The 27,633-nt window shown below is 40.2% G+C and overlaps 7 protein-coding genes, 1 long non-coding RNA gene and 1 other non-coding gene across 12 annotated transcripts; 5 read left to right on the top strand and 4 right to left on the bottom strand.

Moving 5' to 3' along the window:
• Positions 1-24: 24 nt before the first annotated feature.
• On the bottom strand, positions 25-612 carry Obp56e (Odorant-binding protein 56e). Of its 2 annotated transcripts, none has more exons than NM_137601.4 (2): positions 504-612; positions 25-447 (listed from the first exon to the last, which is right to left on the bottom strand). In NM_137601.4, the coding sequence occupies exons 1-2, from the start codon at positions 558-560 to the stop codon at positions 106-108; spliced, it is 399 nt and encodes a 132-aa protein (NP_611445.1). In that variant the 5' UTR covers positions 561-612; the 3' UTR covers positions 25-105. The 2 variants fall into 2 exon arrangements, with proteins under 2 accessions (NP_611445.1, NP_001286620.1); NM_001299691.1 differs by having other exon boundaries at positions 507-612.
• asRNA:CR44509 (antisense RNA:CR44509) lies at positions 108-862 on the top strand. The gene has a single exon (NR_124630.1).
• An 8,179-nt stretch (positions 863-9,041) lies between these two features.
• On the top strand, positions 9,042-10,033 carry Obp56d (Odorant-binding protein 56d). Of its 2 annotated transcripts, none has more exons than NM_001299690.1 (2): positions 9,042-9,254; positions 9,325-10,033. In NM_001299690.1, exons 1-2 carry the CDS (start codon positions 9,207-9,209, stop codon positions 9,670-9,672), a joined length of 396 nt encoding a protein of 131 aa, NP_001286619.1. In that variant the 5' UTR covers positions 9,042-9,206; the 3' UTR covers positions 9,673-10,033. The 2 variants fall into 2 exon arrangements, with proteins under 2 accessions (NP_001286619.1, NP_611444.2); NM_137600.3 differs by having other exon boundaries at positions 9,158-9,254; positions 9,325-9,818.
• A 1,799-nt stretch (positions 10,034-11,832) lies between these two features.
• Positions 11,833-12,962, top strand: Obp56c (Odorant-binding protein 56c). Of its 2 annotated transcripts, none has more exons than NM_166374.4 (2): positions 11,833-11,957; positions 12,146-12,962. In NM_166374.4, the coding sequence occupies exons 1-2, from the start codon at positions 11,889-11,891 to the stop codon at positions 12,782-12,784; spliced, it is 708 nt and encodes a 235-aa protein (NP_725925.3). In that variant the 5' UTR covers positions 11,833-11,888; the 3' UTR covers positions 12,785-12,962. The 2 variants fall into 2 exon arrangements, with proteins under 2 accessions (NP_725925.3, NP_995902.1); NM_206180.2 differs by having other exon boundaries at positions 11,833-11,987.
• Positions 12,963-13,610: 648 nt separating this feature from the next.
• Obp56b (Odorant-binding protein 56b) lies at positions 13,611-14,243 on the top strand. The gene is made up of 2 exons (NM_137599.2): positions 13,611-13,699; positions 13,762-14,243. Exons 1-2 carry the CDS (start codon positions 13,640-13,642, stop codon positions 14,113-14,115), a joined length of 414 nt encoding a protein of 137 aa, NP_611443.1. The 5' UTR covers positions 13,611-13,639; the 3' UTR covers positions 14,116-14,243.
• A 205-nt stretch (positions 14,244-14,448) lies between these two features.
• On the bottom strand, positions 14,449-15,234 carry Obp56a (Odorant-binding protein 56a). Its single transcript, NM_137598.3, has 2 exons — positions 15,128-15,234; positions 14,449-14,888 (listed from the first exon to the last, which is right to left on the bottom strand). Exons 1-2 carry the CDS (start codon positions 15,185-15,187, stop codon positions 14,529-14,531), a joined length of 420 nt encoding a protein of 139 aa, NP_611442.1. The 5' UTR covers positions 15,188-15,234; the 3' UTR covers positions 14,449-14,528.
• A 527-nt stretch (positions 15,235-15,761) lies between these two features.
• On the bottom strand, positions 15,762-20,743 carry lncRNA:CR44506 (long non-coding RNA:CR44506). Its single transcript, NR_124629.1, has one exon. It is a non-coding gene; the product is annotated as a long non-coding RNA:CR44506 (long non-coding RNA).
• A 1,135-nt stretch (positions 20,744-21,878) lies between these two features.
• On the bottom strand, positions 21,879-22,159 carry CG15126 (uncharacterized protein). The gene has a single exon (NM_144106.2). It carries the CDS (start codon positions 22,110-22,112, stop codon positions 21,951-21,953), a length of 162 nt encoding a protein of 53 aa, NP_652363.1. The 5' UTR covers positions 22,113-22,159; the 3' UTR covers positions 21,879-21,950.
• A 2,719-nt stretch (positions 22,160-24,878) lies between these two features.
• Positions 24,879-27,343, top strand: CG15128 (uncharacterized protein). The gene is made up of 7 exons (NM_137597.2): positions 24,879-25,348; positions 25,419-25,585; positions 25,676-26,068; positions 26,135-26,311; positions 26,399-26,682; positions 26,744-26,889; positions 26,970-27,343. The coding sequence occupies exons 1-7, from the start codon at positions 25,075-25,077 to the stop codon at positions 27,269-27,271; spliced, it is 1,743 nt and encodes a 580-aa protein (NP_611441.1). The 5' UTR covers positions 24,879-25,074; the 3' UTR covers positions 27,272-27,343.
• The last annotated feature ends 290 nt before the right edge of the window (positions 27,344-27,633 follow it).

The raw sequence follows: 27,633 nt of genomic DNA, 5'->3' as shown, positions 1-27,633 counted from the left end.
CTTAAATTGATTGCACGCCTATTTGGGAAGCCTGATCTAATTTTTATTGAGAATAACTGGTAATCAAAGAAACAAATATTCTTTTGAAAATCAAAAAAGGTTTTCTTAGAATTGGGCGTGGTTTTCGTAGTAGCACTTGTACAGCAGATAGCTAGTGTCGCACTTGTCGGCTCCCTTGGTCGAGTCACACTTGGCCTGCACCTCCTTGACATTGGCTTCGCCGGCGATGGGACCTAGTTTGGCCAAAACCACGTCAGGTTTTATCTGCCCATTGGCCACCAGGCCGGTCTGCTCCAGGAAGCAGTTGGCGAAGCACTTTACCTTTGGATCGGAGTCTGCAAAGTTTCCAGACCGCAGGGCAATAGCTTGCTCCTTCGTGATTCCCTCCTGTTTGACGCAGGCCTTGGCTCTCTGCTTTGCCTCAGCCTTTTGGGAATCAGTTAGCCCCTGTTAAGAGGAACAAATCTTTATAGAACTTATGGAAATCAAGCAAAAGGACCTACCACGGCAGATGCCAAAGATAGAGCTGCAAGGGCGGCAAACACAAAGAATACTTTCATGATGCTGATCGTAATCTGCTGTGTAGAATCTTTTAGAATAGAAACTGTTGGCTAAATGTCTCGTCGAGTCAGCATTTATACAATTTGCGATGATGGACTTTGGACTTTGTTTAGTGATTCCCTTTCAATCTACTTGGCTGCACTGAGAAACAACCTAGCCATGCTGACTTGCGGGTTATTTCTTGTTGTCAGGTTCTTACATATCAATATATAATTTCAGATTTAATTTGGGAAAAATTAAGCTTCAGGTGGCTTTAAAGTATATTTTTAATTAGCGTAAGCTGTCCTAGTTAAAAGGAATAACTGGGATCTGCGAATTTTTTGGCCTCTGTTAAAAGTTCTTAGATATGCTTACATAACTCTGAAGTTCGAACTACAGCCCACAATCTGATTGTCAAATAAAATTTTCCATTAACATCGAATACTGACTTGCACTTTATTATCCATAGTTACAAAGTAAGTAGTTTGTGTAAAGTAGTGTGTGAAATGGCGTGTGGTTTAAATGTATAGTTTTTAGCTTTCAATCGGCCAAGATTAATTTTCTGAAGGCTGTGCAGTTTGTTAATAATTTTCGTTGTGCTTTAAACTTTCCTAAGTCAGCAGGGATTTTGCTACCCGAGCTTCTGGCTATGAACCACCACACATTTGGGTCACAGCAGATTCCAAAATACTGATAACATTCACTCGTTGGCCAGGCCATATTTACTTGGGCCAAATGAATGATGACCCGCCCAGCCTCAGTTTGTTGTCTAAACATTTTTATGATTCAGGGTTAGAGATAGGATTCTTCTTTCCTGCCAGTGTCTTTACATAATCCTCACTGCTTACACAGGCATCAAGGCGTTTTAGCAATTAGTTTCAGTTTCTGTGAGCATTCAATGTGAAGATAAGTAGCCCCGAGTTTTCATACTCCCGATGGGGTTTTGTGGGGCTTTGATGGATGATTGACAAGCAAGTGACACGAGGACGAGCGTGTGAGTGGGTCGAGAATGTGAGGCTAATGCTGAATATGGGTTAATGTTGATGCAAGAAAAACGTTCTGCATGTCATCAGTTAATGATCATAGCGAAGTATAAAAACAGAGGACCTAAGTTCCAGTTATTATTACAATTTCGGGCATGCTAATTACAATGTTCAATCTTGCAGTCTTGTCTAACTAACTGCTAACTTCCTTTTCATTTTCTACCATTATCATAAGCACAATTACATAAACGACGCTCCCTAAATTGTGACTGAAAACCACACTCCATTAGTGTCAAAATAGGTGCCAAAACAAGTGTAGAAGAGGAGGAATATCGTTTCTAAAAACACAAGCAACTTCTCTCTTGTGTGTGTTATCGTTTCTAATTTGTTTCAAATTAAATGAGTTTTAAACATTTTCCCACCCAAAATACAATCATAAAGCGTTAAATATACTGAATGAGTGACGCGAGTGTGGATGTGTTTTTCAGATGGGTGGACGAAAGGATCTGGCTGTTGTCGCCGTTTTTTTGGTGGGTGGTTCGGGGTCTCCTGCAAATGTAATTAAAAAACTTTTAAACCGCATCAACATAAATGTATGGCGCTTGAAATTCAGTGCATTTGACAATTTTCGGTTGGCAAAAAGTTGACATTTTGTGCTCCTGTGTTTGTGGGCAAAAAAGAGCCGCCAAAACATGTCAGACTCGGCCCACCATGCATCCCATCTAGCTTTGGCGCTGGTCATTTGTATTTGAGTTAAATGAAAAGCTTTAAAAGTTATTAGCATTCATAAATAAATGTCTGCGATAGGCATTTATTGATGACGGCCTGTATCCATTTTATGCGTTAATCATTTTTACGAGCCACTCTTCTCGGCAATTTCATTTATTTTAATTGAAGCCCATGCCTACCTTTTTTCGAAACCATTAAGAATTGAAAGACTGTCCATTTAATTGCATTTAAATCGCCGGGACAACACCTTAATAGACCATTAAGTTTTGCCATTGAACCCTACCTATTTCTCCAAAAAGGTTTAGTTTGGCAATATGTTCAGGTAATAGGAATTTACAGCCGTAATGTCATTCCGGGCATTCCAAGTGATAACGCTAAATGGCTGTGCCATAAATTGCACACTTCAAATAACATTCTGGTGTGAAATTTAATGATTTTGATGTTGATGAGTCAAGATAACCAAATCGCAACCCATTAATTGTTCGTTGTTTTATATTTATGTTTGTGTTATGTTATGTTTCACCCTAAAAAGAAACTTTTTCGATGCTAGCCCCCAGGCCCCATAATTTTCCATTAGCTTTATTATATACTCATTTGCGGCAATGTCTTATATCATTGTTATTAGTAAATCTTATGTCCCAGTTTATTGCCAGCCCCATGATATGTGGAAGGACTCGATACAGAATCATCAGTGCGACAATTCCTTGGGGGTCTCACGCCTCTGGGGGCAAGTTCGTTGAACTCTCCCCAAAATGTTTGGGGATAGTTTTTGGGGGAAAGAATAATACATTCGGAAACATTGGGAAGAACTAAGGGTTGTTCGCAACTTCGGATAACCATTTAAGATTATTTTTACGCCTGTAATAATTGACCAAAAGGCAAGATTTTATATATTTCTAAGTTTTCCATATATATATTGCTGATTTCCCAGATAGACTGAACTTCATTGAATGGTAATTATCATGTTAGCTTGCAGGTTCATTGCTATCTGGTTTTCTAATTCAGATAATATCAATGGAGAATGTTCGTTTACTCATTGTTTTAACAATATTTTGACTGGAAGCGCATTAATCACGCACAAAGTGCTTAAATTTAATGGGAGCTGCTGAAATTGTTCAGAAAACACCTGAACCAAATGCTGTGCTCATCGGAGCCAGTTGCAAATGAAAGTTTTTGCACAGTCATTTCACGGAAAGAGCTCTTTTTAATTAATTTAATGACTGACTGATGTATTTGCATATGGAAGTGCACGTGAGGAAAACTTTGTGCACGTGGGTAAATAATCAACTCTTCTGTTGCACTTCCAAATTTGGTAGACTCGCTCTTGGCCAAGCTTGCTGGGGATTGTGGGTGGTGCCTGCTGTTTCCCACTAATTATTTTAACAGCATGCTAGTGGTATCCGTTATCTGACTGCTAAAATATTTTCCTTTCCCCTGCCTTCGCCACCCTCCAAAGAAAACCACCCACCCACCTTGACAGCCAAGTTCCGGAAAAGAAAGCTCAGTTTCCTTGGTATTTTCAGTCCGTAATCCGCATAGCTTATCACAAATTCCGGGCATAACTCAAAACAGAAACGCTGCCCAACCAGTTGGGAAGCAAATTAATGGCTCGATGCGAATTGTTTTGGCCCATCTGCCCCAAGGCGTTGCAACACTTTCTGATTGCATTAGATGCTTACAATAATTTTCGGGGCAGCTCCATTCGGAATGGGAACGTAAATGGAATATTTTATGCAATTTATTTTGATCAATTTGCACGTCGCAATGTCAGTTTCCTCTTAGGGCGCCTAAATATTCTCCGGGTATTCTGGATGCAATCGTGCGTGCCATGGAATGGAAATTTCGCAAAAGAAGCCACAGGCTTCACTCTATTATTCGAATATTTTTCGGCCAATGAAAATTAAAAACAATTATTGTGCGAAACATTTCATGGCTTTGTTTTCAGTTGGCAGAATATGCAAAATGTAGTTGCAGAAATAAGAATTTTATATTGTAAATTCTGGTTTTTCCATCTGAATAATAATTATATTTTTAAAGTAAACTAAACATAACATAGTTCTTTTTCCATTCTTTTTTGTTATAAAACTCATTAAAAGACAAAAACTAAACGTTTAAATGGGACCAGCCATGCGTGGGATAAGTTTTTTTTTAACTTTGTCTTCTGGTGCCAGCGGAATGTGTGTATTAAACCCATTTGGAGCCCACCTCATTACACACTAAAAAAAGCAATCGAGCATCAAATTACAAAGAAAATAAAATGCAAATAGGTTTTGTCCTTTATATTCAGGTTGTTCCTTTTTTTCGACAGAACAGAATCTCCTTTTTTCCATCAAGTTTATCCCTCGGACGGAGTTCCAATTTCATGCAGCTGACCACGGACCCTGTAATTGTAATTGCCGCGCTGGATTGGAGTGGATTAAACAATTTCCACATTTAACATGGCGCCCGTCTTTAACCTTTGCCACAATAAATTTTTTCCGGGCTTTTCCTCGCCGTTTTTCGGTATCCTGGCTCCCCGGTTGGAGCTTAATTTTGGTACCAGCGATAAGAATTTTTAGCGACGCTGTCATTTGGGGGCTTTGGCTTTTACGAGGCGGCACAAAAGGACGCATGTCCTTGTTGTGCGTCTAATTAGATGCTTTGCCTAATTAGTTGGTTTTATGTGAGACTCTTTATGCCCCTGGATTACCTTTTGGCTGAAGTTCGCCAAGTTAAGAAGTCTTTCTTTTCGCCAGCTGCAGGATAAGCCGACTCGTCGATATGTGGCATAAAGATTACACAGAGGTGCGATACCAAGCTGAGAATGTTATAAACTTAAACGTTTATTAAAAATTCCGAGCGCACAGCAAAATATCCACAGCATCATGACAATAATGCGAACGAAAGCAGCGCGTTTGCTGCTGATTTTCGCAGCTTGAGATTTTCCATTTTTCCCATCATCGGGCTGGGTGCTTCGACGGCTTCCCCCCCGTTTGGGTTTTTCAATTTCTTACAGAACGAGCACTGCATTCCTTCACCTGGCCCGTCTTTGATGCGTTATATGACAGGGGGATAGGAGGATAGGAGGATTGGAGGTTTCGAGGTCTCGAGCAGCAGCAGCTACAGTTCGGTCGGAGTTCCATATGAACTCCGCATCCCAGCCACTGACTTGTCCCTCAACCGAATTGAACTTGTCACAAAAGAATTCATTTTGCAGAGCTCGGAATTTTTCAGCAGTTTCGGGATGCGGCGACGGTTTCGGAAAATGTGCGTTGAAAAGCTTTGTAAGCTTTGCTTGACTGTTGGCCCGTCCCTATACTTTTCCCCTCCTTTTGTGTTTCGCACATTGTCCCTTATCCAACGCTCCATCGGTTCTGGGTTCGTTAACTGGAATTCAATAAATATTACTAAAACACTCGCATACGCATTGGCAATCGCCTTTTTCTTTTGCGTTTTTATTGGGATGTCAAAGGGAGACAAGAGCGGATTCCAAGAAAAGAACAAAAAACGGCCAGTGCAGACATTTTCACATAATTTCCCCCACTTGTGATCCATTTTTAGGGCCTCCACTCGTATTCCCGGTGGCCAAGTACATTTTGGCTTATTTTATGACGCGTTTTGTTACCAAAACGAAAATTTTTGGTAATACCAAGACATTTAATTGCCTAATTGTTTTGTTTTTGGCATTTTATTGCAGACGGGTCGGTTTTTATGGAGCAAACCCAGCACGCTACTTTTTTTTATGACTTAATTACTTAAATGCGTTTTATTTTGCATGCGGCCATAATCGTAAACAAATTATAGAAGTGGAAATTATGATATCTTTCCCAGTTTTAATGCGTGCCTTGGGGAAAAAAGATTGCCCATTGGATTGTAGCATACTTTTTATACATATTATTTGTAGCACTAAGTCTACAGCAATTAAAAAATGAGACATTATAAAATTTAATCCCAACGTAAATAGTTCAAAACCTACCTATCTTTAGCAAATAGGCCACTATATTTACACAAGTTTTTAGCTTACGTTTCATCTTTTCATCAGCAAATAGTATTCAATGTTCCGCGCTGGCACTGGGCCTCATTATAATTTAAATTAACTGAATTTGCTTTATTTGATTTAAGTGGCTTAGTGTTCCACTGCCTTTGTGGTCCATTGAGAATGTTCTGCTCCAGTTGTGGAAGAGCCAAGGACGCTGGATGGGGCCTTTCTGTATTTATTAGCCAACGCTGGGTTTTGACCCTAAAGGGTGCCTATCTTATCCCATCTGGTGGTGGCTCTGGTTTCCTTTCGGCCATCTCTTTTTATTTTCTGAAATTAATGCGGCAAACACTAATTAATTGCGCAGGTGTTGCAGCTGTTCCGTAGCTCTCTTGTTGTTGCTTCCGGTGTTGTTATTGCATGGGATAAGCCTAATTGAATTTCTGTAGCTTTTTGCTAGGCTTGCGGAATTGGGAGCTGGAGGTCCTATCTCGCCATTGGTTATAATTAATTACACAGCTGCCATTATAGGATACCGCTTGCATTTATTATCTTTAAATTATTGATTTTCATCAGATATGTAGAGAAACAACTGCCACAATTACCGATTTCCAGTTATTAACTGAATTGGTATTATTAACTTTTAGTGAGAGCTGAATATATTTTATTATAAACCTTGCTTTCCTTTTCTAATCTGTTGGTCTAAATAAAACTTCTGGTTCTAGTCCAAATGATTTATGAAAATTGCAACTTTAGTAAGCGCTGACCGTAATCAAATTCACGCTTTGCACTTATTTAATTGTTCTCCTTTTTAATTTCCCATAGCTAATAAATTGACTTTTATGACCGGTCATGAGAAGCTCGTAAAATTTGCATATGACTTCTAGCCGAGCTTTTGCCTTTAAGTTGGGGTTCTTCAACGGTTGACGGCATTATTATTATGTCAACGTAATGTTGTCGTCAAATAGTTTTTCGCGTGACATTTGCATTTCAGTTCAACTGAGCTGAGCTGAGTTGAGTTGAGTTGAGCCCTCGGGTCCGATGACATTTCATTAGCCGTTACCAGTTCTTCGGGCACACATATTTAATAACGTGTGCCATTGTTTTTCATTGTCGTTTTATGTGCTGTTTATATTTTTATGGCATGCCATATAGTATTTAATATTTATATTATATATGAGTCGCATGCGACATTCATTCCCGTTCTATCATGTCTACGATAAAACAGTTTTATTCCTTTCCACTACAGGAAACTTTTGGGGACAGCGAACTTCTTCACCAGGTGGAAAAGCTGGAAAAGTTGAATAGGCTACCTCCACCTCCTTGAACTGAAATCAAACTACTTGAGGAGTCAGCCACCGCTTCGTGTTTGCAGTTATTATTGTCTATAAATCGTTGGAAGGTCTCCGATAGGAGCTGTGGGGCATTATACACGATGACATTATGAATTTATTACTATTTAAATATTTTACTTTTGTTATGGCCCTGGCAGGCGACGATGGGCCGCAATAATCGTTCTGACATTTGTTTTCCCTGGCGTGCGTAACTATTTACCAGTTCGCTCCGGTAACTTCGTCTCCGAAAGTCCAGGGGGTGACCCAGGCACCGGTATATAGTTTGAGTAGGTCATGAATTATCGATGCTGTCAGCAGTAAATATTGATAAAATATATGAGGCAAAGTTCTGGCACGTAGGCATCAACTTTGGTAGCTGCCTCTATTACCATAATTAAATAATTCGGGCAGTTAGCCGACTTAAACGGTTCCGCTTAAAACTCATGCATAAATATATACATATATATACATACATCAGCAAATTACCCGAATGTCACTTTAATTGTTAATCAGCTAGACACATCTGTGCCACAAATTAATCTGCAAACCAGTTTAGTTTGATCGCACGGACTTGAGATTTTGAGAGTCATCTGAATATTTGGACTTTGATAACCGCACTTGACTTCAGACTTTGGAAAAAACCAACAAAACAATAAAAATAGGTAGGAGAACAACTGACAAAGTTAAAACAGGTTTGACGAATCAGACGTTCGTCATTAATTTTATCATGTAATATCAGACTTATTTCAAAAAAAGGGTCTATTAACAAAATTATTTAATTATTAATAATGGCATTAGAATCACCAAGAAATAATTTGTTGCGGTAATGAGGTAGCCTTATTAATATGAGACAAATTTTATAATGGTGGTATTAATAGATATATTTTGGTTATAAGGGTTATATATAGGGAATGAAGAAATATATTTAAGCGCAGACCTTATATAAGGCTTACAAATAATTCGAGCATCTCATGGCCTCCGTTAACTTATATTAAATTTTAAGTGTTACTAAAAATTTTTGTAAGTAATATAAAATGTTGCTTTTATATTCTATTCTCTAAAACTCCCCTATCATGCTTTGCATGCACTTTGTTTTAACACCTCCATAAAAATCAACGTTAGATTGTATTTCAAGTTTAAGGTTTTGGAGTTACGTGTATTGTTAAATCAAATTAGTTGACGTTGACGCTTCGCTGGGCACTCTGACCCTTGGGAAGTACAACACACTTTTAATCGGTGGAAAATCTGAAACTACAATTAGCACTTACATTATGGCTTTGAAGCGATTTTAGCCTAATAATAAGCCCGAGTCTGGGGCATTAGGGCCAATTATAGGTACAATGGAAAGCCGCAGTGAACTTGCTTCATTTACTGATTCGAGTATCTGTTGAACTTTAAACCGAAATGGTAAAAAAAAGTGAGTCAGTTTCGGGTTATCAACAAGATCGGAGAGGGTTTAAGTAAACTAACCGGTGTATTGCCGTGTGTATGTGTAATAATTGCTTATACAGTGTGATCAGCGGAGTAGAGCGAAAACAAAAAGCGATAATCAAAACAAAACTCTGACGAAGCTGCATGCAAAATCGTATAAAAGGCAGATGCTAACAGAATAAATTCAACAGTTTCGATACCAAAGGGTTTCCAACAACATCTCTACCGAAAATGAAGTTCCTGATTGTCCTCTCCGTCATTTTGGCCATTTCGGCTGCTGTGAGTTACAAATAGTTTCTGATTTAAAGGGGTAGTATTGCTAAGTGTATCTTTTGAATATATCTTATAGGAGCTGCAACTATCCGATGAGCAGAAGGCTGTGGCCCATGCCAATGGCGCCCTTTGTGCCCAGCAGGAGGGAATCACCAAGGATCAGGCGATCGCCTTGCGAAACGGCAATTTCGATGACAGTGACCCCAAGGTGAAATGCTTCGCCAATTGTTTCTTGGAGAAAATCGGATTCCTGATCAATGGTGAGGTCCAGCCCGATGTCGTTCTGGCCAAGTTGGGACCCCTGGCCGGCGAGGATGCCGTGAAGGCCGTTCAGGCCAAGTGTGATGCCACCAAGGGAGCGGATAAGTGCGATACTGCCTATCAGCTATTCGAGTGCTACTACAAGAATCGCGCCCACATCTAAGCGCCAAATCTCCGATATTCTCCTGTGTGATAATCTGTCTGTGACTTGTTACTTATATTGTTTTAATTCAGTATATCAATTCGTAAACAAAATTTTTAGATCTGTAAATGTTTTGAATAATAAACTCAAGAATATATTTCGTTTTTAAAAAAAAACTTGACAAGAAACCTTTGCGAGACTATGTTCCAAATAGAAGATCATGCTTAAAGCTTTTACATAACTCTCCTAGAATCTCACTTGGCATTTGTTAATATTTTAAATATTAATGTTAAACGTTTGATCAAATAACTTTTTAGCTGTCCAACAAAAACTTAAAGGAACCTTCCAGGAAAATAACTTACGTAAACCCCTAACAGAGAACGCCTTTTATTGTGTCTCAAAGGAAATTAAGGTGAAATTCTTATACATAATTACTTATGCATATTCGACTTGTCAATGGATGCTCCACTGTATGACCCATTTGCGTTTTGGCCGCGTACCCATTTGCATAACAGTGGGCCGTCATTAAGGACCAACCACTGTCAGACCGTCGTCAGGGGCTTAAGTCCCTGGTACAGAGCGGCGATCCCAGAGGCATTTGGCCGCTCATGTTTGGCATAAATATTGATGAGCGACGGCAAACTTATTGGCACAAAGACCTGGGATCCCGGCGATACAGGATGCGTTGGGGTTCGAGCAAATGAATTGGACACGGGGAGCCGTGTTTTTAAAAGCCCAAATCCAATTAACAAATCATTAAACATTCATTGAGCACGTGTCGCAATTGCATTTACTGGTTCAACATGGATCAGGTGGCATCGGAGGGAACAATTGTTCCGACTTTGGCTTTGACTTTGGCTTTTGGGGAGTTTGGATCGCAGCCAGGGTCCATAATTCATTTTGTCACTTCCTGGGGTCGGTCTGGCTGTAATGTCACTTCCATTTAGCATCCGTTTCAGTTGCAGTTGTCTGCACAAGAGCTGATGGCCGATGGCCGATGGCCTTCCCGGCCAACCGAACAAACAATCACTGATGCGTTTACTAATGTCTATTAAAAAGGCAGCCCAATCGAAGGATTCCACCCCCCCGAGCTAATGCATTTAAGTAGACAGCCATGGCGGCTTGTCAAAGGAGCCAACACGCGTGAGATGGTAGCACATTGATGCTCGACATCAGCCTTTGTCTTGGCCGTCTTGTTTGACTTGTCTTGCTCCCGTTAGTTGGCTTTCAATGGCCAAGGACCAAGGATATCGCTGGAGTTGGGGTTGAGTGCTGATGCTTTGAAGGGGGAGGCTTTCCCTGCGGTTCTCACATTAATGTAATTTAATTTTATAAAAACTTCGCTGCAGGGTGGCTGCCACTTGCTTGTTTCATGCTCCGATGTCTCTCGCTTTTTGTCCGTCCATGTGAAGTTTCTTTGATCTTAAAGACCAATATGTGATGTGGCTGGGGATGCTGCGGTTGTGTTTCCGATTATCAGCAGAAGTCTGTTATTAAGTCCGTCAATTAGAGTGGTCCAAAGAAAGAAGGAGTTCAAGTAAACCAGTTGCTGTGGCTTGAACTAATGTGATTGAATTTGTTTGCAATACAACTAGACTAGTAAGGAATATAATAATTTTATCTTAGAAGGAAAACGTGTTCTATGTACTATCATTTTTCCGCATACAGCTTGTAACCACTTCCATAATCTAATTAAAACTTCTGGTTGTATTTTTTTATGTTTCCACAACTACAACAAGAAAAACCCACATTGCTTGCAAAAACAAATTAGTCAAAAATTACAATGATTATTTTAATTGAAATTGCCAACAATGGTTGTACCGTTTTTAAAACACCTTTATAGAGCAGTACTTAAATGTTTTGTAGATTCATCTACCAAATTGAACCTGAAACTTTTTGCAAACCTTTTTGTATTTGTGCAATTATAGAGACCATTAAATAAGTCAGATGAGTGTTTTTGGCGAATGCTAATTTGAGTTCTCACCCAAAAATGCTATTGGCAATCCACTGATGCATGACACATTATATGCGATGTATCTGAATATGATTACCTGATGGGCCTAGCAAGTGAGGCATGAACATGATTTGGCAATCGATTTGAGCGACAATTAAATAGCAATTTAAACCGATTTCCATAAAGACGACTCTATAAAAGGCTTTTGTTAAATCGCAACAGGCTCTATAGTTGAAAAGTTTTTATAGTAAATCGTCAAACAAATTTTAAAAATATTTCTTAGATGTATTTTCGAGCCAGTTTGATGGCATTGCTTTGCCTCACTCTTAGTGAATTCGTTTCTAAAGCATGGGTAATGTTTTTCATATTTTATATATCTTTTGTAAATTCGACTTATGTAGTACTTGGAATTATATGTTTTATATTTACAAGGTAAATATTAAAAAAGGGAAGTGAATCAAATTTTCTTACAACTAAAAAGACATATTGGAATACATAGAGACAATATATAATTTTTACAAAAATACATTTCATCCACAGACCCGATCGCTTTCCGTCTCGCTGAACATGTCGATGACACGAACCCTGGTTCCAGATCCGCCAAATGGAACAGAAAACAAACTCAGCCAGGAGATGCTGAGGGCTTGTATGCGTAGGACCGAGATCTCAATGTCGCAACTGAAACTCTTTCACATGAGCCTGATGAACAGCGACTACAATAATGACAACGATATAGCCCCTACGCCAGTTCAATCCATTGGCGATGTAAATAACCTGGGTGATCTGGACTTCAATGGCAACTCGCAGATGCCATATCTCGATCTGAAGCATAATGAGCCGCTGCAGTGCTTTGTGAGCTGTCTGTATGAGACCCTGGATTTGGATAGGTACAATGTCCTGCTGGAGGAGGCCTTTAAGAATCAGGTGCAAACGATCATACAGCATGAGAAGGCGGAGATCAAGGAGTGTAGTGATCTTCAGGGCAAAACACGATGCGAGGCAGCCTACAAGCTGCACCTGTGCTACAATCACCTGAAAACTCTGGAGGCGGAGCAGCGTATCCGTGAGATACTTGAGCGGACCGAGGCGGAGAACGAGGGATTCGGTCCGGAGGGCAGCGACTTTATCGACGGCATCCAGCATTCCGGAGAAGCAATGACCACCGCTAAGTCGGAGTAAATAGCTGTGTACTTGTAGGTCTTATTTCTTATCGGTGTTTGCTATATAGAAAATCCACTTATTATTTAAATGTATGTATGAATAAGTACTTAAATTGTAACTTATTCAGCGTTTGAGAGTTTTAAAGCTATAAAATAAAATAAAAACAAGAGTTTTGCATTTCAGCGTAATTAGTTTAAACAATTTTAAGTTGCTAGAGTTTTTTTTTTATTAATTAAAAGCTTTAATATTTTCTGATGTGTTTGAAAAGCTGAATACCATATTATAGGGCTCAATTTTGGGCTTAACTTTTTTCTAAATGTTTTTAACGGTTCCATAGCATAGTTTTGGGCAGATTGTTAAGTAAACTAATGTGTTGATTTGAATGTAAAAAGAAGAAAACGAATGTAAGCAATTTTATCATACTTAAAATAAGTAAGTAACCATTTCCCAATCATTAATACACTAATAAGAAGACCCATATTATGTTATTATATGCAGCTGTATGTCGAATAAAAATTGTTTGTAGAAACTAAGAAACACAAAAGCCATTTCACTTAAAACATAAGAATCAATCTTAAAAGAAGAAAATCTATTTCACGCACAATAAGTAAATAAATCCAAAGTCCAAACAAAGCTCACTGACCCGAATGATCATCTAGGCAGCGATGATTTAACGCCTACTGGTTAAAATGGGAAAATTGGATCTGAATTAAAAATAACCCAGTTTAAAATTGATAAATTTTATTAATTGAATTTTAATAAAATAATAACTTGATTGGCAAAATTAAGTCTGGAACTTAAGCATGTTACGCGTATTTAAGCCATATTATTGTGAACGAAATTCAGTTCGACAGTGAATGTAGCTTTGGAAAGATGAAACTTATCTACTTGTTGGTTGTATTCCTAATTTTCGCTCTAAGCGAACTAGTAGCGGTAAGTTGGATGAAACGTTGCTTTAGGGATAATTCATCATTTTATTCGCATTTTTAAAACAGGGCCAGTCAGCTGCGGAATTGGCAGCCTACAAGCAAATTCAACAGGCCTGCATCAAGGAGCTGAATATTGCTGCCAGTGATGCTAATTTGCTGACCACCGACAAGGAGGTGGCGAATCCCTCTGAGTCGGTGAAGTGCTATCACAGCTGCGTCTACAAGAAACTGGGTCTCCTGGGTGACGATGGAAAGCCCAATACTGATAAGATCGTTAAGTTGGCCCAGATCCGTTTCAGCAGTCTGCCGGTGGATAAGCTAAAGAGTTTGCTTACCAGCTGCGGAACCACAAAGTCAGCCGCCACCTGTGACTTTGTCTACAACTATGAAAAGTGTGTTGTTAAGGGTATTAGTGCCTAAAATTAAAACAATAAAGCAGTTTAAGTGTTCAATGCAGTCATACATTTAATTATGCAAATTGAAAACGCCGAATCACCTGACTTACACATGAATATGGATTATAATCAGCTTACGCGAAACAGGGCTTGAGAGCATCAATTAAGCTGTGGCAAATTTGCCACTCACCCTTCTGATTCAGAATGATGCACTTGTTCTATGATTGCATTGAATCAAAGTAAACTGGGTGATTTAATAATAACAAGGATTTAACGTATTGTTGCATTTCTATTAACCCAAACTCAAACAAACCAAGAAGACATATTAACACCTAATATGGAAAACAAAGCATAGTTTCATTGGACAAAGAATTTATTTAAATTTTGTTACATTTTTTCCCGAATCACAATTTGCCAAGCATTAAATCCCTAACTTCTTTAGGCCTTAGCCTCGGGGGCGGGCTTGAAGCTCTCGAAGCAATCGTACAACTTGGAGGCGGTATCACACTTGTTCTCGCCCTTGATGGTCCTGCACTTCTCCAGAGCCGCCTTGGTCTTCTCCTCGCCAATGAGAGCGCCGAGCTTCTCCAGCACCACTGACTCCTGCAGCTCACCGTCCTTCAGGGTTCCGACCTTCTCGAAGAAGCAGTTGGCAAAGCACTTGATGTTCTCGGTGGGGTTATTGAAGTCCTTGGCATTGACCTTGGCCTTTTCCTCCTCGGTAAGTTTCACTTCCTCGGCGCACTGCTCACGATGCTGCTTGGCCAGATCCTTCTGCTCGTCGCTCAGATTAAGGGACTAAGAAAATGATAATTTAAGGTTTTAATAACAAAAACATTTAGCCAAGTCGTTTACTTCATATATTCCAAACACACACCAAAGGCTCGAAGATTCAGACTTTATATTTACAGCCAAGTCAGGGTCTTCAGTGTAGATATATGCTTATAAATATTACATCTTATAGGGTTAGAGTCCAATAAAATATTTCAAGACTTTAAAACCCATATAATTCTATTGTTTAGTTTTCTCAAACTCACCGATCCAACAGCCAGAGTCACAAAAAGAGCACTCAAAGCGATCACGAAGTAGGAGTTCATGTTGAGAAATACTTTGACTTGTTAGAACGTTGGGGAAGTTCTGATGCCGACATGGGATGGGATCGCGGCTTTTATACCCGGCTTGGTTGCCAATAAAAGCCGGTTTCTCTTTATGGCCCCGGGCAGTGATCCAACTAAGCCCAGCTGATGGCTTTGCTTTTTGATTTTTGTTTTGGTTTTGGTTTTAGATTTCTGTTTGCTATCTTTCCCATTTCCTTTGGTCTAGCTGGGTTCTTTTTTTTTGCAATCTTGGCCAGTACTTTCGTCTATTTGTGGCCCGCGGCCAGGTAGACAATCTGAAGTTATGGTCGCTATGAAAGCATGGTTCATTAAACCGCCTTCTACCTGTCCAACCTGGGGAATCGAATCAATTATACAGATAGAACGCAGACATGGTACAGACAGGGACGGCTCAAGTGGTGTCCAGATCGTAGGTCGCTCAAGTTACTCCGTCTGGAGTTGGAGTTGAAATTGTGGCTGCTCACTCATTATCGCTACACTCTATCAAAAACTTTCCACTGCTGCCCCATACCAGGTGGCAGATCCCAAGCTAAAGGCACAATAACCAACCGACAACGCCCCAGTCGGATTCTGATTCAGATATATATCTATGTATCTGGGCGGAGAGGTGTGGCCAAGCGCGTATTGAAAGTTGAGAAGCGCAAGGAGACAGACGACGACGGCAAAGTTTTTTCATTTGAATCCTATTATTTCAGCGTAGTTGTAATCTTATTATCCACGAGATGACAGCAAAATGACATTTAGAAAATTTCACGCTGTGTGAAATGTACAAAAAGAAAATGCGGGAATGCAGGAAAGTCAGTGCGTGTGGGTGGTAATGCTGATGCTGAGACTCAGACTGAGGCTGATGGAATCGAGCCGGAGTCGGAGTCGGATCCAAAGTCGTGGCCGGGATCCGGAGTTTCTGATTGGGACTGCGTACTGTGGCCAAGACATCCCTTCTCCCTCGCAAAAACCTTCGTCTACATCTTTGAGTCGGGCGTGTTTTTCACAAGTTTTCCACTGACTTCTTCTGCTGTCGCTGCCTTCCTTTTAATTTCAATTCTGACATTTGTTTGTCTGCTGTCAAAATAAAGTAGCTTTGGCGCTAAAGAAATAAACCATAAGATTGCGATTGAAAATTTTCCAACGCACACGCAGACACCACAGCCCCCTCCACCATCCCAACATCCGCCCCCTGACCAACCAGTGGCTGAAAACTTTTCGCTCTGACGCAATAATAATAATAAACTAAAGCTTGTTTGACTTCTCCGCAAATGCTTTGAAATCCTTGTGTGGTAATCTTAATTCAATTTGCTTGTGGTGGGGACAGCCGACTTGAGTGATAAACTCTGGCGTTACACATGCAAAGATTGTTTGTTGGATGTAAGAAAAAAACCTGGCAATTTAATCTGAAAACTTTATAAAAATAATGATTTTGAAGGAGAGTAAAAGCATTTTAGGAATGTTAACAGGTGGCAATTAGTTTTTTGTTGGCTTTGTTTTGGACGTAAGCTTTGTATTAAGTCAGGAATTTTATAAAGGTTTAATTAAAAGAAATTACATTCGAACGTATTAGGTATTTGAGTTAAATACGTAAAATGCAAATAAAAGTGATGCTTTTCTACAAAAGGTTAAAGGTGCTCCCTTATGTGACCATTTAAATATCTAGACAAACAGGATTAATTTCTCAAAATTTGTACATTCTTTTTCAACTTTCGAATCATTAACAAGGCAAAAATGTAATATTTGTTCAAGCTTATTTCTAACGAACCAGAGCTGAGCTATGGATGGCTATCCCTATAGAGCACAAGGCAAAACCATGAAGAGCATAATCAGTCTACAAGCCCCCCGTCCAATGCCGCCAAATTTCAGCTAGAAATTAAGTACAATTTTCATTTTAAATTAAGCTGCCACGGCATCCCCGCAGAGCAGATCCTGCTCAGCTTTCGACGTCATTAATCACCACAGAACACAGCAGCAACAACAACATGCTGGCCAAAGAGCATTTGTCAGAGACTTTTGGGTTACTTTCTTCGGTGGGGTGAAGCATTTTCTAATCGCCCCCATGGAAAGTAAAAAAAAAAGAATGAGAGTTGGAAAAAGTTACGCCCAAGAATCAGCCCGTGTACACATGTCAGGGGGTTGGCTTAATATCCCCAACTATGAAAACTCCGGCCCGACGACGACCCACCTGTCTGAGTTCTATTTCTGTGAGAAAAATGGTCGCTAAATTTGCGTGAAAAGGCAAATAATTTGAAATTCCCAGGGGTTCTAAATAAGTAAATTTAAATTGCATTTGTATGCGTTCAAAAATTTGTGCCTTTCCCTTCTTTATTTTTGAGGGTCTGGGCGCTTGTGTGTTTTGGCCATAGCAAGTTTTTGTTTGCCACTGTTGCCGTTATAAATTTGCGTGTCAAAAGCGACGAGGTGAAGGTTTTCCGCTTAATTTTTTTTTTTTTTGATGTTTCGCATATGCGGAAGGAAGTTTTCCCCCAAAAACCCCCATGCCTGGCTTTCCGCCATGTCTATGTGTTTGGCCAAATGTTAATGTCCTTATCAGCGCTTCAGCATTTTTACATGTGTCCGCATTTGAAATATGCGGCAATGGTAAATGTTTTTCTGGCACTTTGCATGCACCCATATGAAGGAAATGCAGAACGGGGTGGGGATTTTCTTTTTGCGGCTCCTGTTGCCGCTTCCGCTGCAGCTGATGTCAAGTGTCAAGTGTCGGACAGTTGAAGTTATTTATTATAACGACAATTACACCAAACCTACCAACAGCTGGCCAACAGCTCACGTCAGAGGGTTCTGCGGGTTCTTCTATGGCCATAATTACATTTCCCACGACTATGGGGCGAATGGAAATTAGAAAATGCCGAAAAACGGAAACGGAAGTAAGCGAACTTCGCGTTCGTGTGGGCCATGTGTGCTTTCTTATTGCCCCTGCCACGCCCGTTCCGCCTCTAACGCATACACACATGAACACAAGTCCTTTTATCGACTTTTCGCATCCATCGTCTCAATCGAAACCATCCTATACCCCGAAATCGGTGAAATTTGCTAATGTAATGATGCTTAAAAGTGTTTCGAAGTATTCCTTTGCCTTGTTTATTTTTATTTAAATGCCAGCATGTGTGGGGTGTTTGATTGAATTGAAAATGCTTTGCCAAAAAATTTCCATTCAACTTCGATGGCTGTCTGCTCTCGTCTCAGCTCCGCTGCTTTTTCCTTCTCTTCTAGTTTTACATTCCAGGGTTGAGGCACGTTGCGAATAATTTGCTAAATGGCTTAAAGCAAGTAACGGGACGAATTGAAATGCTCAAAAGCCGCAAGAACATTAATAGCCACACTGGACGTGGAGTTTGATGTTGCCAAAATCTCTGTCTAGAGCTACCGGGGAAGTTTTGCCGCTTTTATTGCTCTATCAATAAAATTAAACAAACGTTAACAACCCAAATGAGTAAGACGCTTTCGGATGGGAATCACAATTTAAATTGATTGGTTTGTCGTGACAAACAAATTTATCTACATATATATTGTACTCGATGCACTCAATTAAGGCTAATTATAATTACCTCAACCTAATATTTGGAAAAACCCCTTGTTAATTGTATAGCTGATAAAGTTAAAGCAAAATTAGCAAACACTTACATGCTAAAAATATCTTATCGCAATGGAAATATGTACATATACAGTTAAGGTGGTTAAGAGGGTGCACATAGAGATCTTATAAAGTTAGTAAAAGAATACTTCTCTTGCCTATTTCTATTTAAACTTTCGCATAAGCTGAGCAACGAGAAAATCGACTTTTTTATGAGATGCAAACGTTATTAAAGGTCTCTGGAATTCTATGACACCACAATTAGTTAGTTGAAATTATCACTATAAAATGCCATCTGCAGCCAGCGGCATTTCAGCAGCTTTAGCGCCAACCACTCCAACCATTCATTTTGAGCCACTCGAGCATGTCGATACACACACTTGTGGCCAAGAATCTCAGCTCCCAAGGACCCTTTCCTTTGGCTAAGTTCAATGCCATAAGTCGCTGTCTCTGACGGTGGTTCCTTTTTTTACGTAGCTTTTGTGGCTCTAATTCCATGTGTTCTGTGGGCATATTTAACGAGCGCCTGCTGTGCCACTCCAGCCACTATAATATGCCAAATTAAAACTTTAACTAGCGCGCCGAGAGTCCTACAGAGTCAGCATAAAGAGCAAGTGCAGCACAGCCAGCGACAGACTGTCATCATTATCATTAAGAGACACACATACACCCGACTCGTTTTCGCACCTTATCCGGCGCTTATGGCACTGGGAAAAATGCATTAAATTAATAATTGTTAAAATCAAAGATTTAATAATATAATAAAACTTCACGCTGACTCAGGCAAGCCCTTTACGACAGAATAAAACATTCGAGTAAATATCTTTTTTTTAAGTAATTTTAATTATGAAATTAGAAGTTTGCAAAAGTGAATGAATTTTTGTGAATGACCGCGCTATTTCTGTCAGTGTTTTGAATGCTGCTTTGGCCGTATTATTGTCGCTGTAGTTGGCACTGAAGTGGCCGCATGAAACAGTCCCCCAAAACTGACACAGTCGTTGGGAAGTTGGTGGGGAAGGCCCGACGATGAGGTGCAGCTTCCGTTGCAGTTTATTTTTCCTGCTACTCGCAGACGGCTTAGTGGCATAAGCATCAGCATAAGGACGAGTGGGTGTGGCATCCGATGTGAGTGCCATGCCGCATTAAAAACAAAACGAAGGCGTTAATCTTTCGAGCAAACCTAGTCCGTCTACATAACTCTGCTTGCACTTTGGCCTAACATAATTTATGCACTGCAACTAGACAGAAACTATGCGAAAGGGCATGGCAGTCGCCCACCGCCCATCAGCATACGTAATTACACACTTCGGGATAATGCCAGAGCGTTAGTGGCAGCCACTTTGCATCATTGTGAATGTGAAGCACAGGAAATGAAGCAGGAAAGGCAAAAAACAATCAGGAATGCTGAATAAATAAAGTCAGGAAATTGTATACAAGAGCCAGCAAGAGGCATTAAAACGCATTGTCTCTATAGAAAATGATTCAGGTGTTGCGAAATAAAAGCCCCTTAAATGCTTACTAAGACATGTCTAAATGTAACTAACGATTATTGAGATAAAAATTTGGTGAAAACTACAATGAAATATTAAAAATTAAAATTTTGTAATGGCATTTGAATTCCTTGCCATTGGATATTTTTGCAATTATTTAAAAGGCATGTCATAATATACTTCCAAGAAATTTCCATATATATATACGGACTTTTATATTAAGTAATATTTTTGTATTTCTGGTTTAGTAGCACCTGAGATTGTGTTTTGATTGACAATCTTTATAAGTAGAGATAAAATGGTTCGAATTCCTAATCAGCACTTAACAAAACTGCTTTTGGCCATTGCAAGCAATCGAAACAGTAAACGTTCGCAGGGTCTTAAATTTTATGTCTATCGGTGGAGAACAATCCAAATGTTCCACAATAGACATCCAAACCCTTGAGCTTTGTTCGAAGCACTAACTAAACCTCAGATTTGGCTCTCCGATTTTTCCAATTTCACTCAATATGTCGACGCATGCGTGTCGTAGTACCACAAGGAAACACTATGATTAAAAATGTCGCCACTGTGCCAGGAAAATCTCAATTTATCGGTACTCTCAGTTTTCAGCTATAACTTGGATTTTTGTCTCTTTAATGCTCTCTTTTTTCACCAGCTGATGGCCCGAAGTTATGGCTAACATCGCGCCTCTGTCGCCCAAAAGCGTGCTTCGGTTTTTCCTTTTAGGTTTTCCCTTGGCTGTTTTCCGCTGCCTTTCGTGAAAATGCCTTGGGTTGAGTTGAGTTTTTGGGTTCGAGGTTTAAGGTTGGGGATTTTTCGGGGTTGGGTGACCGGGAGCAGCGACTCTTTGTTGCTTTTGTTGGCACTCTGCTGCCGCTCCTGCTCCTCCTACTGCTTTCAATTCAATTTTTCGCCAGCTGTTGTGCTTAATTTGAACTTTAAGCATTTTCCTTGTTGTTGTTTGGGAATTTCCGGCTTTAATGCGGCATTTCTGCGGCTGGGCGACGAAAACAACTCAATGTGAATCGGAAAATGGAGAATAGGGAACCGATTTCGTAGCGTTAAGAAGTCCTTTGTGGGTCAACCAGTCAGCCTTTTAACCGCTAATGAAGACTTATTTCGCAGCACAGCAAAGGCAATGCACTTATTTATGGTTAGGCCGTAGTATTTCCCATCCGAAATATGGACCGGTTGACAGTATAAATAATGTGTTCCTTTGCCAGAATTTATGGCACTTGTATGTCTTCTGGTCTTCGGCATCCACTTGGCTGCTATAAATTAGAGCCACCGACCAGTCCGACCTTAAATGTGAAGTGCGTGTGTGTATGGCTACAGGATCTCCACCTCCAACCACATCCATCCACTCCCCCTCAAATACGCACACACACACACACACACACGCATTCCCGACACGCAACAAAACACACAGATACCATTGGTACACTTGTATTATGGCAGCGGCTTTTGAGGTTTTAAAGCGTTTTGAGGTGACACATAATGATTAGCCAGCCATTAATTGCTTAGCACTCGAGGCACTCGATTACACTAATTAGGCGTCTTATTAACCTTAAACACATACACAGTTACAGAACTCCTTCGGGGCATTCGTATTTATTACGTGAGGGTTCTTAAAACTACAATCTTTAATAAATTCCTTTATAAATTCTTATGAAATTGTGCAGCAAAGGCAGCAGGGACGAGGTCCGTGGTGATGATGGGGCGGTCCATGGTGATGTGGCGGTCCATGGTGGCCTCCATGATGCGGGGGTCCGCCATGATGCGGTCCTCCATGTCCATGGCCTCCGGGTCCTCCGTGTGGTGGTGGCATTATTCAGATATTTTTGCAAACTTTGAAAACCGTGCGGTTGGGTCCAACTCTTATAGGCAACTAAATCCATATTGTCAGGGTAAATCTAATCAAGACCTGCCTCATAAAGATAAGTACTATCTAATCTGTATAGTATTGCTTGCTAATCGATAGAAGTGTTAGTTAGCACAAACATGGGAATATTATGATGACCATGGCGATGAGTAAGGCCTTGTAAATGCTGAATTAGTCATGACAAATAAAATGAGGAAAACCCCTCTAAGGTCTCCTTCTGAGATAGCCATATGTACAATTTTTTTTTGCTTCTAGTTTTTAAGTGATAAGATTAAGCTTCCAAAATTATAAAAAGTACACTACCGCTGGGACTTTGTGAAATGTGCATTTTCTCTATTGTACACTTAAAATTTAATAATAATTCAAAATAACATAACCCAAGAGATAACAAATGTAACTTTCATTGGTAATCTATTCCAAGGTATTTCCGATTTTCTAAAAGGTTTGTTGGTAAATCGATAAGATAATGGCTTTCAAATTTTGCGGAATTATGTGCTTATAAGACCGCCCAATCGATCAACATTATTCTATGGAAATTCAAATACGAATTCGAATGTTCTTAGAATACACGACTTATTGGCTTTCTTCTGAAACCGAAACTCCATTTGTACTTTATTTACTGCCCTTGCCAATGAAGGCAATAGTACTTAATAATTGTAGAATACGAACTTTCCACCAATCTGATTTTGTCAATTTGCCATTGAGATTGCTATAGTGCATATATAGTTCATGCGAGTGGAGCAACTTGATTTTAATTCCTGATAAAGAAAAGGCAGCCGTGGCCATGTAACTATTTACTTTCCCCATGACATGACCCAGAAAAGTATGGCGAAAATTCGCCAAGCCAAGTGCAGGCACATTCGGCAAGAAAACGGATGGAGCAAGACCAATGGCTTGGCTTTTTGAATTCAATTAATTTTATCTGCATCAGTTTTCCCTTATAATCGCATCCCAGGGCTGCTCACATGCGAAACGGAAAACGGCTAAAGGACTGAAGGACGAAAGGACGCTTACTCGAAAAAAGGACCGCAACTCGTAAAATATATAAAGTCATTGCAAAAGCCAATTTGTATATCAGCGTTGGCGGCTGAGGCCCGGCGATTATCAAACTGCGAAACTTACTTAAAATGCCCTCAAAAGGGGGTTTCCCTTGCCAAATGGAACGGTGAAGGGGAGTTGGCCCTGCTTTCATGGTAACAATTACATTTCACAGATTTTCGTTTGGGGTCGCGTGTGCCGTTGCATGTTGTTGGTGCGGTCGCATTCGCGTCCGCTTTTCGCGTTCTTTATTTCGGGCTTAAAGGAGCTTACATTATCGCCGGGTTGGCAAAAGGCAAAACCCACACACCGGCAGGCGAATTTCCACTGGCTGATGGGCGACGTCTAAATATGAGAATGTTGTGTGAAAATGTTTAAAATCCACGCGAGCCTCTCCGAGCGCAAATGCTTAGCACGCCATAAGTGTCAGCCAGCCATGATTGCCTGCGGTTTTCCCAGTGTATTTTCCCGTCTGTTCTATATGTGGATACAGTTGCGGTTACATAAATAGTGCTAGATCTATATAATATGTTTTGTAAACAAAATGGTTCGGTTTTTACCCTAAGACTTATGGTATTTATTAGTTTTGTTTTGTTAGTTATTTTTGGCTACAATACATTTCATAATACTTAATAACTTTTTAATTGTGGTTCATATTCGCGTTATACTTTTTTTTTGGTTTTTTTTTAACTATTATAAAAACTACTATTAAACTGATCGCGGCTGTAAATGTGTGGGTTTTATTCCTTTGGCCAAGGAGTGGCCACTTTTGCATACCTCCCCCTGAAAATAGCGTGGCGGGCGCTAAGAAAGGAAGTAAATAGTGGAAAAGGCATAAATAATAGCAAATAATACGGCGACAATGCGCACAAATTTGCCGCTAAAGTGTAGTCATTGTCGAGGAAAAAAAAGTAGAAAAAAAAATTAGAAAAGGAGTCCTGTGCGTGAGCTAAGCCACAGGACCTGCCTTTGCTTTTTGCATGATTTCGCTGTTTAAATTTATTACACATTAGATTTATGATCGCGTTGAGTTGCCCCTACTTCCCGCAACACTCCTCACTGCTTATCACTGCCCTTTGTGGTGGCTTTAATTTCATTGTTACAACTTCTATTTGAACTGAGTGTGAAGCATAATTTATAGGTGACCGTGTGGCGAGTGTGTGCAAGTTTTTAAGTGATTTCTTTCGCTCGGGTGCCACTGGGCATGCACAATTATTGGGTGGCCTGTGCCACTTCTGTCACTCGCCTTGCGGTCAAATTTCCACAGAGGGTTTCCCCCGGTTTTCCCCTAGTTTTCCCATTTAATCACAGGTTTTGGATAGCCTTGCGTGGCTTTTAAGCGCTTATTAGAAGTGTGACAGAATTCGAAGTTGAAGAGGAAACGGAGACGCCCCCTCACTTGCCACTTCCATTTGACACACACGAAGGCCCACACTAATAATATGGGGCAAGCATTAGTTGTGCCTCGAAATACAAACAGTTGTGAATTAATGAAAACTTTAATCAAAATATGAGAAAAGAATTAAACAACACGTTTTACGGCTCATTATAAATGAACTAGGAAAAACAAAGAGCAAACAAAATAGTTTATGGAAAACCTAATAAATCATAGGAAACGTTGAAATTTACTTTCTTTCAAAATACTGATGTTAAGCAACACATATCATCGAAACATATCGGACTCCTTTCAACCCACACTTGTTTTAATCTTTATTAAATTTATAGTAAAATTAACAGCCAAGTTTTAATAACACTTTAACACTTACTTTATCAAGTTGTACACAATACTCATTTTAAGAGCGTGAAAACGATACCCATTAGAATTTTGGCAAGGTCTACATCGCAAAACTAGTGAATACAAGAAGCCAAAATGACGTCGATTGTGGAGATGCCAAGGGCAAATTTAGAGGAGGCCTTGCCACCATGGATGAAGATAGACTGGTCGGACGAGGTGCTCCACGACATTTACAGGGACTGGGGAACCTACTATTCCCGCCGCCGTCGGGAGAACTTCGCATTGCACTATCTAAACAAGGCACTCGCATTGGAGCCAACGGATCACATGACCCTCTACAAACGATGCCAGAGCAAGAGGAAGGCTGCCCAGATGCTGGGTGCGCTGGATGACAGCCGGGCAGCTGCCAGTGAGTAGTTCAAGGATTCGGAAAGGACTCTTTAATAATTAGTTAATTTAATTTTAATGGTATTTAACAGAGCTAGCACGCAGTAAGGATGGCGAGGAAAAGGCCATAATCAATCTCGATATTTGTGATGTACTCTACGAACTAAACCAGTTCGAAAACAGCAAGGCTGAGATGCACAATAATATGCGAGTGTTTATTGGTAATAAAAGAAAGAGCTTCGAGCAGCGCCAGTTGGTGGTAAGATTGAACGTTAACAAATATTTTAAATATATTTATATAACACATATGAAAGAAAAGGGATAATTCCTTTTTTTTTTGCATCAATAGGTGGATGGTGTGATCAAAGATGTGACTGGTGAGGCCATGTCAGCATTCTTTACCAAGAATTTGAAGACCGTCAGCATTGTTCACGATTTGATCAAGGAAAGGGAAAGGGTCGATAATCGACCCTTGTGGAAGAGACTGAAGGAGCAGGGCAAGTGCGATGTGCAGAGTATTCCAGAGGTTCCTGAGGAGATGCTCTCGCCCATGGAGATTGCTCGCCGGAAGCGTGCCTTTAACATCTTCCACCAGAGTTACATCAACGACTCCTGGATCGATGTGCTCTTCATGAAGATGCTGTGCAAGAATCCAAACCTTTTGCTACCCCAGTGCAAGGAGTCCTCATACTTCCTTCAGCAGCTTTCTAGCAAGCAATACGAGATTGTTCGCAAGTTTATGGTGAGCTGGATTATATTGGACATTTTTAGCCGTCGGTCCTAAGCCGGGTTTTTCCCCTGTCCGCAGAAAATGCTGCAGTCCCGCTCCCCACTTTACCTGGTCAATTATCTGAAATACGGCAATAAAGCCATGTCGGATAAATACCGTGAGGCTTACCTGTTCCGCGTACAATATCAGACACATCGTAACATGAACCATGCTCTGAAGGAGATTAGGGCACTCCGCAAGGCCAAGAAGGTTCAGGTGAGTGGTTTTAAAATTGACCTACTAGTGATATACAGTATTGAACAGATACCAAACTAATTAACTGCATTATTTACTTCTTCATAGCAATTGGCGAAATTCGTCGAGGAGCTAATGGGCACATATGTGGTCCTGAAGACGGCCCGTGTGATGTGTTGGAAATTTGAGTTCCTTAACGAGGTGTACAACACAATGGCTTTGACTTTGGCCGAACAGCTTCGAGTGCCCAAAGGCTTTACGCCCTATGGTAGTAATGCTATACTAAAGCTGCTTCGTCTGCCAGTGGAAAGGGTCAAGGATTTTGTTCCCGTGACATTTGGGGACCGAGCACCAGAGCCGGAGGGCAACGATCCAGCAACTACAAGGGCCAAGTACGAGAGAAATACCCATAATCCTAATATAGACTTCTTTAATCTGTGTTATATTTTTTAGGAGGCTAACTGCGCGCCTGGAACATCGAATGGTCTTTGCCAAGTATTCAATCGAAAAGTGTTATTTGTTGCACCAGATTTCGCAATCTTATTTGGACCAAGGGCGTCATTCAGAGTGCACTTACAATGCTCGCAAGGCAATTAAAGGTAAAATGATTTTTTGTATTGATCAATTTCTATATCGCCTTTTGTTTGCAACACCATTTATATATATGTATATATTTTAGAGAGCAAGAACTGCAATAGCAATCTGTGGAAGTTCCTCAGTGTGGTTCAGATAGTCAAGGCCAATGCCATTCTGCACAAGCTGGAACAGACCAAGGAAGCCCTAGAAGATGCTCTGCCCATTGCTCATTTTCTGAAATCTTCAGAGTTGATTCTCTTCATAGAGAACTGCATGGCGTGCAACACGGAGGATTCGATCAACAAGCGGGCCACCCTAATGCAGGCTCGCCGCGTGAGCAAGTCCGAATCTGTTGCCACCCACTCGCTGGTCAGCGGCCAGGATGTCGACTCCCAAGGTGGTTAATATTATATACTTGACTATTTTACATTTGTTTTACTATTTTACGGTTACACCAAAGAAATAAATATAAATTTTAAATATTTGTGTTTTAATTTAACTTGTTACTAAATGTTAATTCTATATTTAAAGAAAGTAAATGTGCTCGTAAAACGTAAGTGATTTCGTTCATTAACATTTCTATTTAAACTAAAGTTTATCCCACGTAAAGTTCGTAATGCATTTGCTATCTTCATGACCAGCAATAAAATGGCGACGTGTGATTAAAACTTTTACTTTGTCCCACATTTTAAGCAAAGGCTCTGAGAGAAACACACACTAACTTATATATTGTACATATACCTGGAGAAGAGTCGTAAAAATTCTAT

This window comes from Drosophila melanogaster, chromosome 2R (genome assembly GCF_000001215.4).
Source record: "Drosophila melanogaster chromosome 2R".
In the NCBI taxonomy this organism is placed as follows: Eukaryota; Metazoa; Arthropoda; class Insecta; order Diptera; family Drosophilidae; genus Drosophila; species Drosophila melanogaster.
Note: the sequence above shows the minus strand (reverse complement) of the source record. Positions and strands in the feature narration are given on the sequence as shown.